The sequence below is a fragment of the Syngnathoides biaculeatus genome, chromosome 6 (genome assembly GCF_019802595.1).
Source record: "Syngnathoides biaculeatus isolate LvHL_M chromosome 6, ASM1980259v1, whole genome shotgun sequence".
Taxonomy (NCBI): domain Eukaryota; kingdom Metazoa; phylum Chordata; class Actinopteri; order Syngnathiformes; family Syngnathidae; genus Syngnathoides; species Syngnathoides biaculeatus.
The window spans coordinates 27,132,539-27,144,112 of record NC_084645.1 but is presented as its reverse complement, the minus strand read 5'-3'; the positions used below and the strand labels follow the sequence as shown (position 1 = coordinate 27,144,112).

At 45.2% G+C, this 11,574-nt stretch overlaps 1 protein-coding gene across 1 annotated transcript; it reads left to right on the top strand.

Moving 5' to 3' along the window:
* The first annotated feature begins 8,270 nt into the window (after positions 1–8,270).
* LOC133502698 (uncharacterized) lies at positions 8,271–11,371 on the top strand. The gene has a single exon (XM_061823783.1). The coding sequence runs from the start codon at positions 9,974–9,976 to the stop codon at positions 10,967–10,969; it is 996 nt and encodes a 331-aa protein (XP_061679767.1). The 5' UTR covers positions 8,271–9,973; the 3' UTR covers positions 10,970–11,371.
* Positions 11,372–11,574: the final 203 nt, after the last annotated feature.

The window sequence follows — 11,574 nt, the reverse complement described above, 5'->3', positions numbered from 1 at the left end:
AGGATAAGCGGCTAAGAAAATGGACGGATGGATATTAACACGGGTGACCTTGGTCATTTGTGATTCATCCAAGCTGAGACTGGGGGCAGCAAGAAAACTCTGCGCTGCACCAAAGTGGAGACTGCGGAGTGCTGTGGAATACTGAACCACCCCCAGCTGTCCCATTTTAAGAGTGTAAACTGATGATGATTATATTTTGATATGATTATGATATTTTAGAGGAGACTGAGACAAGAAAGAAAATCGAGGACCGCATCAAAGCGGACACAGTGGAGTATATTATTGCGACCTTCAGAGCGAAGGCACGTCAAGAAGCTTCCTCTTCGCAGTCGGAGTTTCACTCTTGCGTTATCTTCCCCCCGAACCTTGACTAAGGACAGCGTTGACAGCTTGCGGGTCTCGAGTCAAGCGGAAATGTACATTTTCCGGGACGACTTGTTTTCGCCGCCCCGTGTTTCCCCTTTCAACATCTTTCCATCGGTATTCCGGCGCCGAATGCGTCCCCACACATCAATATGCAACATGGTGTGCAAGGAAGGACCGTTTCCGTAATTTGATTGCCTTTGCGTATTCCGAGAACTTTTGAGGATTTACGCAATGGGCGAAAGAAAAAGAGCAATTTACTTCCACTCGCTGCAGGCCGATCAGCGCTATTTGGTCAAGACTTTGGGGAATGTTAGCGCAAACACCGGACACCGAGAGTTTATAAGAACTCCGATATCCCCAGATTATCCCTGAACTCTGGGTTACCTGCGCTTGCTAAACAATACTTGGCGGGTTGGGGTTGACGCCGAGATCAGGTCATAGAACACATTTTGCTGGCCCCTGTTTTATTTTTCCAGATCGGAGAAGGGATTAGGTTTTTGTTTTGCTTTTGTCTTTTGGTGACTCTTCATTTTGACTATAAATGGCAGATAAGGTTTCCGTTCAGATTTTCATTTGGAACCGCTTAAGCAAATCCAAATTTTACAAGGGGAGCTTCTCGGTATACAAGTTCTGACTGTGACTTTGGATATGCGAGGTGTCGGGGGGGGAGAGAACGTGCGATATTTTTTAAACTAACCTCGAGAGTGAAAGCGAAGGCGTGATATCGTGATATCAGCAGAGGTTCTGAGGCCTCCGTGACATGTGCAAGCATTATTGCTTTACAACATCTCACTCTTATCGCATTCCTGATGGGGGCTCCCCCCCTCCCACTTCGCCCCTAGTCTCAGTTCACAAGATTTACAATTTCATAGAGGTAGCTAACCCTAACCCCCCTACTATTAATCCCCCCCCCAACCCTACTAATGTGTTCATTTCTCATTTACTTTGATCCTTAAACTGCATATGTTGGTACTGTTTGCTAACAATGTGTACAGAATATGATACAGCAAAACGCCAAACGCTAAATGGTTAGCAATTTGCATTAGCATGATACCGATAAACATCGTAGGTCAAACTACCATTCAGCTGAATCATTTGATATTTATAGTGTATTAAAAGTCACATACACACGCTGCTCTGTTGTTTTGGGAACGTTTATCGGTGTCCATTCATAATAAATGTCCGTAAAAACAAAAAAACAGCGGCGGTGCAAATGTGTTCCAGGCGGGGGTTTTTTTGTTGTTGTTTTTCCCACCAGACAAGCAGGTTGGAACAGCTGGCGGAAGGTCTCTGGTGTGTTACGTGGATGAAGGGCAAAGTTTATAAAACAGTGGTGAGGCCGGCCATGATGTACGGATTACAGGCGGTGGCACTGAAGAGACAACAGGAAGCAGAACTGGAGGTGGCAGAAATGAAGATGTTGACGTTCTCGCTCGGAATGAGGAGGTTGGATAGGATTAGAAATGAGCTCATTCGAGGTACAACCAAAGTTGGGTGTTTTGGAGACAAGGTTCGAGAGAGCAGACTTCGATGGTTTGGACATGTCCAGAGGCGAGAGAGTGAGTAAATTGGTAGAAGGGTGCTGAGGATGGACTGCCAGACAAAATAGCGAGAGGAAGACCAAAGAAAAGGTTGATGGATGTGGTGAGGGAGGACATGAGGACAGTAGGTGTTAGAGAGGAAGCTGCATGAGATGGGATTGGATGGAAAAAGGTGACACGCTGTGGCGACCACTAAAAGGACAAGCCGAAAGGAAAAGAACAAGAAGAAGATTTCCACCAGACTTTGAGGCAGAAATTTTGCATCGACCTATTTTAGAAGTCGACTTATTCGAATTACTTCCACGTCTATTGTTGTGCCCTTTCCTGAAGTTGTGTTCACTCTCTTCATTTGTGGTTGTACTCGAGACAAGAGTGAGGGCGGCAAGAAAATTAGCCCCTGCAGCAAAGTGAAGACTGGGGAGTACAAAACTGAAAGTTTTCTGTTCGAGGAGCGCAACAAGGTCACGTTACCAGCTTTTTACTTTTTGTTATTTTGTATTTCATTTTTTTTTAAAGGAAACTGAGGATAGCAAGAAAATGGGGTGATGCAGCAACATGGAGACTGCGGAGTATAATTCTAAAATGTCCAGAGTGACAGTATAGAGCGCAATCTCACATTGACATGCTCATTTTTTTCATTTTGGGTATGATTCAAGATAACACTATGGACGAAAATGAAAATTGTGTGATGGAGATTGTGGAGTATAGCAAACAGTGCCACAGGAAACTGAAATCCGTCCTGCATTAAACGTATCAGTCGGGACAAGATGCTAGCACGCAGTATATCAACGGATGTGATTTCTTTTCATGTATTGAAATCCATTAGTAGAAATCCAGGAAGAGACTCAGGGCAGCAAGACTTGTTTTCTGTGCCTTAGCGCTGAAGATGCAGTATTATAGTCCACAGTCTCCATTTTGCTGCAGTACTCGATCTTCTTCCTGTGTCTAAAAGTAGTTGGAAATCTCTTTTGACTTTGGTCATTCTTCTGTTGTGGTTACAGCGTCGTACCAGGGCGCTACAATATGTTGAATTTGAGTGTCAAGGGCAAATCAAGAGGATTTAAGGTCTGTGGTGAATGGATTTGTGTTCCGGCAGAGATAAGACCTTCCCTACGTGAGGCCACGCCAAGGCCTCGGTGATAAAACATTTATGAGGCACAGCTGCGTTTTTTTTAAGCTGATTTTAATGAGAATATTCTACATCTGAGATGAGACAGCAGACGCGTTGGGCACACCTGCGCGATCTAATGAGGTCCAATACGACGAGAAACCGGACACGAAGAAGTGCAGTCCACACCGCGGCGAACCACAAGTGGAAACAGAGAATGACTGCGAAACCTTCGGCTCATCGTTTTTCTGGGGAAATGATTGCAGTTTTTGTAGATGTAATCAGCTGACGCCGCACCCGTGAGGCCGTCTTCGCTCAAGCGGCAAATCATCACAAGCTTATCAACCCCAAACCTCAAACATATCACCTGCAGTCCTCGGCGAGATCCAGACAACTGGACTTTTTTTTTTTTTAAAATGAAAGATTTGTTTTTGTTCATTTGACGTTGGAAGCCACATCAGACGATTGAGGCTATTCTGAGCGTTTCGCATCTTTGACTTCCTGTCTTCTTGCGAGCCGATTCATCCCAGACAGGAAACGGACAAGATGTTTCGTTTTCCAGAAGAGTAAGAAAAAAAGGGTCTGAATTATATATTCGGGGCTGCGTAACTGGACCATTTGAAAGGAAAACTGTTTTGTTTTGTTTTTTTAAACCATTAACACTTGACTAACTCATCCAGCTGTCGTGGATGTTTACATTCTTCAACTAGAATCTTACTGTTAAGTGCCAGGAACCAATAGAAACGGAATAAAACAAAAAACTGTACATGCTAAACACAAGAACAGAAGTCTTGCAGATGTCAGAGGATGACTAGAAGCACAAGATCTGAAGCAATGAATTGATTAATCGACCGTGTATTAATGTCCGACAGGCTATTGTTACATTGGAAAAAGATCTTTGATTCATAATTTGGGATGAGGAGATTCTTGGCTTGGATCATAATCGATGCATAACAAATCAACTGGAAGTAACCGGTCAAAGAGTCCATATTCCCAGGATTCGTGAAAAAAACACGGAAGTAAACAAGAACCCTCCGTCTCTTTTGTTTAAACTTGAACTCCGTCTGAACCGATGGGAGGTCGGTTCCGAGAGGAGATGGAACTGAGCGATGGCCCCGCCGTGCGGCGCCTCCCCTCGCACATCAAAGACGCTCGTCCCCCGGCCACTAAAGGAGATATTGCGCCTCGGTGACCAAAAGCAGCCGGTCCCGAGCAGAACAGACACGGCGCGAGCCCCTTCCTCCGCGGTGACGGCCAGCGCGATAAGCCAACGGCGCCGTGTTGAGTTTTGAAGCCTCCTCCAGGAGAGCCCAAAGAAGCGTCTAATGCAAGAGGAAATATCAAGGCTGATCTCTTGAACTCTTGTCAAAAAAACAAAGGTCTGATTTTTCTCTCGGACCGTTTTGGGGAAGTAGTGGGAGCGACTGGACTGCGTTCAGAAGGGATGGATGACAAATGTTTCCTTACTTACGCGGGAGATAGTCAGCTTGTCCAAAGTGTCATCCAGTAAACACAACAATAGTTTTCAGTGTTCTCATTCACTTCCTGTGGCCAATAGAATGAAATTCATTTTGACAGTTAATTGTTAGCCAAGTATGGAATGAAACCTCGCCGTCTTCGAAATGATCAACACGGCAAGCACACAAAAACAGGCACCGAACCAGATCACCAATTATAGTTCCAACATATATAATGTGTACACACTGGAGCCTCTGAGTTCAAACGACTCGGGGGTCTGTACAAAAATAAAATTATAAATAAATAAAAATGAAAAATAATAAATACATTTTAAAAAAAATGCCTCGGTGTTCAACCCAATTCTCAGAGTCCGAACACCCGGGGCAAGCTGAACCCATGTTAACCACGTCGCCGGGCAGTCATAGTGTGAGTACGGGTTCGCGAGTGCTTCTCAAATTTAAAATAAAAATGTTTTTTTTTTCCAGTATTTTCTTTGCCATGGGTCCAAATAAATACAGCGGGTGCTACCAGCAGCAAAAGAAAAAGCAAAGTTATGATTTAAGGAAGAAGATAATCGCTAAGTACGATAATAGCCTGCCTATTTCTTATGGCTCTTGCTAGCTAGTATCGTATGGCTAGGTCAACTAGTTCAATTATCCTAAAGAATAAAAATGCAATAATAGCTGGGATAGGCTATAGCACTCCCGACTGTTGTGAGGATAAGTGGCTCAGATAATGAACGGATGGATAAAAGGCAGCTAGTGTTGCCAAAGGATTGACAAAGACCGCAGATAATAGCAGCAATGGAGAAGCTAGTGGAGTCGAATCATGAAAGCTGACTTCGGCGTAACACTTCCTCCTTCCCCCTTTGAGTCCCTCCAATGGCATCGCGGCGCGACACAAAGTGTACATGTTTGGATATAAATATGAATTAAAATAGGAATTTACTATTTGGAGGTTGGGAACGGATTCAACACATTTCCATTATTTCCTATGGAAGAAAATGTTTCAGAGGTTGAACAAATCAGACTTTGAACACTTCACGAGAACAAATTATGTTTGAACTCCGAGGTGCCACTGTGTGCATGTGTATGTGTGTGTATTATAGTGATTCTAGATTTTCCAACCCCCACACGCTGCCAGATCTTGTTTGATCTCAGAAGCTGAGCAGGGTCATTCTTGGTTAGTACTTAGATGGGAGACCACCGAGGGATGCCAGGTGCTAGGGTTGGGCAGCGGGCCACATCCTCCTATAAATTTTTTTTAAAAAATGACGAGAGACCGCAATTGCAGCCTAATGTACCGCATGGCACCGAGGGCTCGAACTAACCAACTAGCAGATTCAAATATTCCTCTGTAATGACAAGCCTAATTCGGTTTAAGAGCACAACCCCCCCCCCCTCTAATTGGAAGCCTTGGGAAAACCCAAACGTTAAGCAGATCAACTCATAATTGCTGAATGGGACCGGGGAATTCCCAATGTGCTTACAGCGACTGCTAAGTAAATTCATTTAAGCGTTACCGGGATTAGCGGCGAGGGTACAATTTCAGCCTCTGTGCCAAATATTAAACCAGCCATGTGCCCTTTTAATTGGGCAGCCGTCCAAAGAGTCGCCCCGCGGGTTAATTGGACTCCCTCTATCAGTCCCGGGGAGTCGGTCCGCCGGGCTGATGTGCGATTTCGGGGCCGCAGATGGACGCATCGCGGTCTGACAGCAGGATTCTTGAGAGCCGCTTTCACCAGACGCGGCTCAAAGAGTTCTGATGGCCTTTAGGGACGGGAGGGCGGTGGACGCCCCCACCCCCCCACCCCCCTTTTCTGTTCTCACTCAAAATCAGTTTGTGCTCTGAATATTGACCTTTTATCCGTACCGGTTTTAAGATTATATGTTTGAATATCTAACATATATCTTGTTTACATTTTAATGGCGTTTTACTATCGCGACCTGGTCTTCAATCCTCTCCATCTCGACAAGCAACAAAGAACCTTGTTTTGTGATCGTTGCATCCGACATCGGAACGGAACCCTTCACGTGCGCTAAAAAACTGGTTTTGTCTTGAATAATTGTCACCACGGTCGACCGACTGAAGCCTTGGTGGTGTTAGCGTCTCTGATTTCTCCGATCTTTTTATGATCTTGAGCTTCGTTTCCATGGTCATGGATTTTCTTTTGGTTGCAGAAGCATTGCTAAAAGACGCAGCTTTCTTCTTTGGGGCGATAATGTCGAAAAAGGAGGGCGAAAAATGCGAAGATACTCCCGGCGCGCAAACACGGACAAGCATTAGCCAGACAAAATGGCGGACGGTGGACGGGCGTTGTAAAGTCGAAACGTCTTAGGCCCCCGTGAACTGTACACAGGCATATATCCATTTTCCATTCGTTAACCTCATTGGGCTTGCAGGTGAGCTGGAGCCAATCACAGCTGACTTTGGGCGGGCCAAACCAATCAAAGGGCACGGATAGATAAAGAACAATTCACGCTCACAAGGGTCAATTTAAGTCTACAATGAACTTTGCACTCCTGCTTTTGGGATGCAATTTGACCCCAGAACCTCAAGAACTGTGAGGCAGATGTGGTATCCACACCACCACAACTCCGCCCGGGTCGAATATAAAACTTGCAGGGGGCTGCAATTCGGCTTCATGTTAGCAGTATGGAAACTTGGATTTTGAAAGATTCAAGTATTTGCCTGTTGCCTCGTGTTTTTGTGCTTCCGCCTTAGCCTGGAATAAAACCACCCTCGATATCATGCCCTTGCCTCGGAGTCCTGCAATTTGGTCCAGTCCCTTGCCTTGTTTCCATGACTTTTAATAGAGCATTTGATTTTTATACACCGAGAGAGTGTTTTATCTTCTTTAAATAGACAACTTTTGACAATTATAATGTAGATCAAGAATATTTACGGTCAAAATTGTATGGCCAAATTTAAAAGATGCTCATGCATTGTTTACACAAAGACTATCATTTGTCAAAGGATGGAAAATGCTGACTCGTGGAATGCGTTGGTAACGATATTATCATTAAGGTAAAGAAAGTTATTGTTCTTATTTGCCGGTCGGCATGATGTCATCTTTGACAACGTTTGCGTTGAGGAATTCTTTGCGTCGGCCCCCCCGCTGACATTGCGAACATTTTACATGCGTCTGTTCCCTCGGGGAGAGAAAAGCGTAATGGCGGCGAAGCTGAGAGAAACAGGTGTTACTGCTCTTCCGATCTTTGACGCTGCAGAGATTTCTGGAAAATAGATGTGAATCACCGCTAATTGACGGAAATTAGAATCAGTCGCTCGCCAAAAAATGAATTCATTCCGCCTTAGCCGAGTTTCGTCAGCGCTGTCGTTGATACAGACTGAAAGGTATTTCTGAACGGTAACGGAATATGCTTTTACGGGAAATGCTGCTGAGGGGGTCTACAGAAAGCAACCTTGAATGGGATGACTCACGAAACCAATCGCAGATTTGACCCCCGTAAACCAAAATCAGTTGAGATTGTTTGTCTGCAATGTATTTTTTTTTCTGTCCAATCATTTTACGACTTTAACATTTTGAATTTTCAAAAGTAGTTCACCCTTTCACTAAGACAATCAAATCAGAACAAACACGTTCCACCGTCTGCACTCCCTTGTAAATTAACCTTTTTATTTAAAAAAAAAAAAACATTTCATAGAGAAACAGGCAGAAATGTGTTCATTATGGCTTCAAATGTGACATCACAGGAAACAAAGCAAAAGTCAAGCAACGCATCAGGAGCTGCCTAGCCACGATTTTCTATTACCGTAATTCGCGGCCTACAGAGCGCACCTGGTAACCAGCCTCACCGTGTACATTTGTAAAGGAAATAACATTTGGTACGTACGTACATAGGCTGCAGCCATGTAAAAGCCGCAAGTGCCCAAACCAACATTGAAAACACGAGATATTTACAAATAAAGACGGTACACGGAGACTTTAATGCCAGCACCAACAAGCGAACGCTAATACTAGCGTCGCCGTGCTAACGCTAACGCTAGCGCCACCGCGCTAACCCTAATGCTAACCCTACCGCCGCCGTGCTAACGCTAATGCTAACGCTAGCGCCACCGCGCTAACTCCAATGCTAACACTAGTGCTGCCGGGCTAACCCTAACACTAGCACCGCCATACTAACAGGACTGGTTAAAAAAAAAAAATACATACTGGTAAAAATCACTGCGGGACTAACAGGACAAGCCGAAAGAAACTTACTTTTTAAAAATCACAGAGACATGGCAGTAATACGCTCGCGCAGCGCTAACAGGGCTGGACCGGTAAAAGTCACTTCCTCGGCACATATATTCGGTCTCACTCTTACCTTTTCCGCTCAAGTGCCACCTTACTGACGTTAGAAAAAAAATGCACAAATTAGCCGCATCGCCGCATAAACCGCAGGGGTGAAAGCGTGTGAAAAAAAGTCGCGGCTTGTAGGCCGGAAATTACGGTACAATCATTCAGAAGCAAAACCCATTGGGCCTTTCCAAATGGAGCAAGCCACATTAGCATAGCTAAGTAAGATCGCTCGCATTACAAATAGTAATTGAACATCATGTTTGTAGCATAGGCTAACATTAGCATCTGGAGCTAGCAACAGTATACTGCTTCGAACAAACATTATGCAGTGCCAGCCAACCATTGGGCATGTAGATCCACCAAAAGTGTCACTGAAGATGTACTGGACATATTTAGAACCCAAACCGCAAGGTTTCCCTTTATGCTAACCTCCCTGGAATCGAACACGTTTTCTATGCTTCCTCTGCCATGCCTTCATGCATCATGTTCGATTCTTCCAGGATCCTCCGCAACTCTGGGTTCACAGCCATCTTCATGTCGTCCACATCTTTTTGGGGGGGCCTGGGGGTGTCAGGTGACACCCGGGTCCTCAGAACTTCATCACGGGTGGAGCAGCCACGACTCGTTCTGCCACAACTCTTCCATCTTCTCACATAATCGGTGAAGGAAATACTTCAGTAGTTGACCCTCCAGTTTTGCAGCAAGAACTCATCCAGATATGGAATATGCCCCTCACATCAAAGAATTCCATCAACACGACTTGGATTTAGGATTCCGGCTGCCTCCCTTTCTTCGGCCTCGGCGGCGTTGGAGTCTTCCTAAGGTCGCCTAAGCTTCGTACTTTAAAACCCACGAGCCAAATACTCTTTGAGTATTTGTGTAAAAACGTGCGGCAAATAGCTTTAGCAAGGTTGCCTACCACTTCAACTTTCCAAACAACAAAGTATAATAAGATTTGCCAAAGTTTTCCAATCAAATCTATAAATACATACTCATGTCTTGTCTGTAAGTATTGCAACACGGCAATGCTTGCTGTCGCCTTGTGAGAACTGAAAGTCGACTTGACCAACCCAAGTTCCTTCCTCTCGAAGATTCACTTCTTCCTCAGGCCTTCACAACGGTCACTTCTTCACACTCTGCTTTTTATGTTTTCTGAACATTTTTCATATTTGAGAGAACCACCCATCCCGAGTCATGTATGGCGTCACGCTCCTAGCGATCGTTCTGTCCGGATTCTTGGCGATGTTCCCCGCCGACAAGGACGCGTGCGACTTGCACGCCGCGGTCGGACAAACGATGGCGCTCCCGTTTGTTTACAAGCACCTGACCAACGCGGACGTGCTGAGCTGGACCCACAACGGCACCGTCGTTTTCAACCGGGAGGACGCCAGAGTGTCCGTGGGAAAGCCGGAGGACGTCTCTAAGACCGGTTCTCTTCTGCTGAGGAACCTGAAGCTCTCCGGCGGGGGCTTGTACCAGGCCACGGTGCGGCATCCAAACCGGACCCTGATGACGGTGTGGACCGGCCGTCTCTGCACGACGGACAAGGTGTCGCGACCGCGGCTCAGTTACGTCTGCGACCTGGAGATCGGATTTGTCAATCTCAGCTGCGACGTGGACAATCCGCAGAATTTATCCTTTTCGTGGACCGTTGACGACGTTAACTTATCGGATGCGACCAAGCAGACTTTGAACGTATCCCTGGACAAGGTGAAGAAATTTGCATGCGGGGTGAGGAACAGATTTAGCACAGAGAGGAGTCAAACTCTGGATCCAGTCTGTAAAACTTCAATCCCGACTTCACCGACTTCTCCGGCGGTTCTGCTTTGTTTGACTTCCGAAACGATCGTCGCGTTGCTGGCGGGATTAGCGGCTGTGTTTCTCCTCCTGCTCGTCGTCCTCGTCGTGCTGTGTCAACGCCGGCGACGCGGCAAAAGCGACGTGCGTGCCTCGGGCAAAGCCGACCTAAGGATGTGTTCCGTAAAACGGCTCAGCAGCCCAGATTACGAGACCATGAACCCCACCGACTTTCTGACGTTGGCGTTTCCAGAACCGTTACCCAGAACTTGCCATGCGAGCGCTTCTACACTGGACCAAGCGGCTGCCACCAACCCCTCACCAGTACCGAAACCCAGGACTAAAAACCCCCGGACACAGGACGCCTCAAGCGCTTTAAAGTCGTCACATTGATTATTTCTCTCCCTGCTAAGGAAATCTACGATGTTCCACGGCAAGTCTTTGAAACTGCTTACTAGTGACATAAATATCCCCGCACTATATCTAGAAATTCATGTTGTAGTTATAATATCATAATTAATTTGCATACAGTAGAAATATTATTGTTTTATGATATCTTGAATGAAGTAACCTCACCAAACAAGACATGTAAAAATGTTGTTTTAATCTTAAACGTCCCCACAATGCCACGTCTATAAATCGATGTTTTAACTATGAACGTATAATAACTGTGTCCAAATGTGTGTATTTCTCGTTTAAATTATGATCGCCTCGCACAAAATTGTAATTTGTAAATGATGCAACTCTTAAAAATAAAAATGAAAAATCATGCTGTAATTCTGAAAAACTGACACCTCAAAAAAGGTTTTATTAACGATTAATTCACCTCTTCAAAAAAAGAAAAATGAATCCATTCTCATAACTTTTGCTTAAAATCTATCTGTATCATTTTAATACAGCTTTATTCTACCAATTTCACAGCCTACTAAGAACACCCATTCATCCGTATTTTAGCCGCTTATCCTCACGAGGGTCGCGGGGAGTGCCGGAGCCTATCC

Excerpts from the sequence above, each read along its gene's own strand:
- LOC133502698 (XM_061823783.1), top strand. The coding sequence starts at position 9,974 with ATGTATGGCGTCACGCTCCTAGCGATCGTTCTGTCCGGATTCTTGGCG.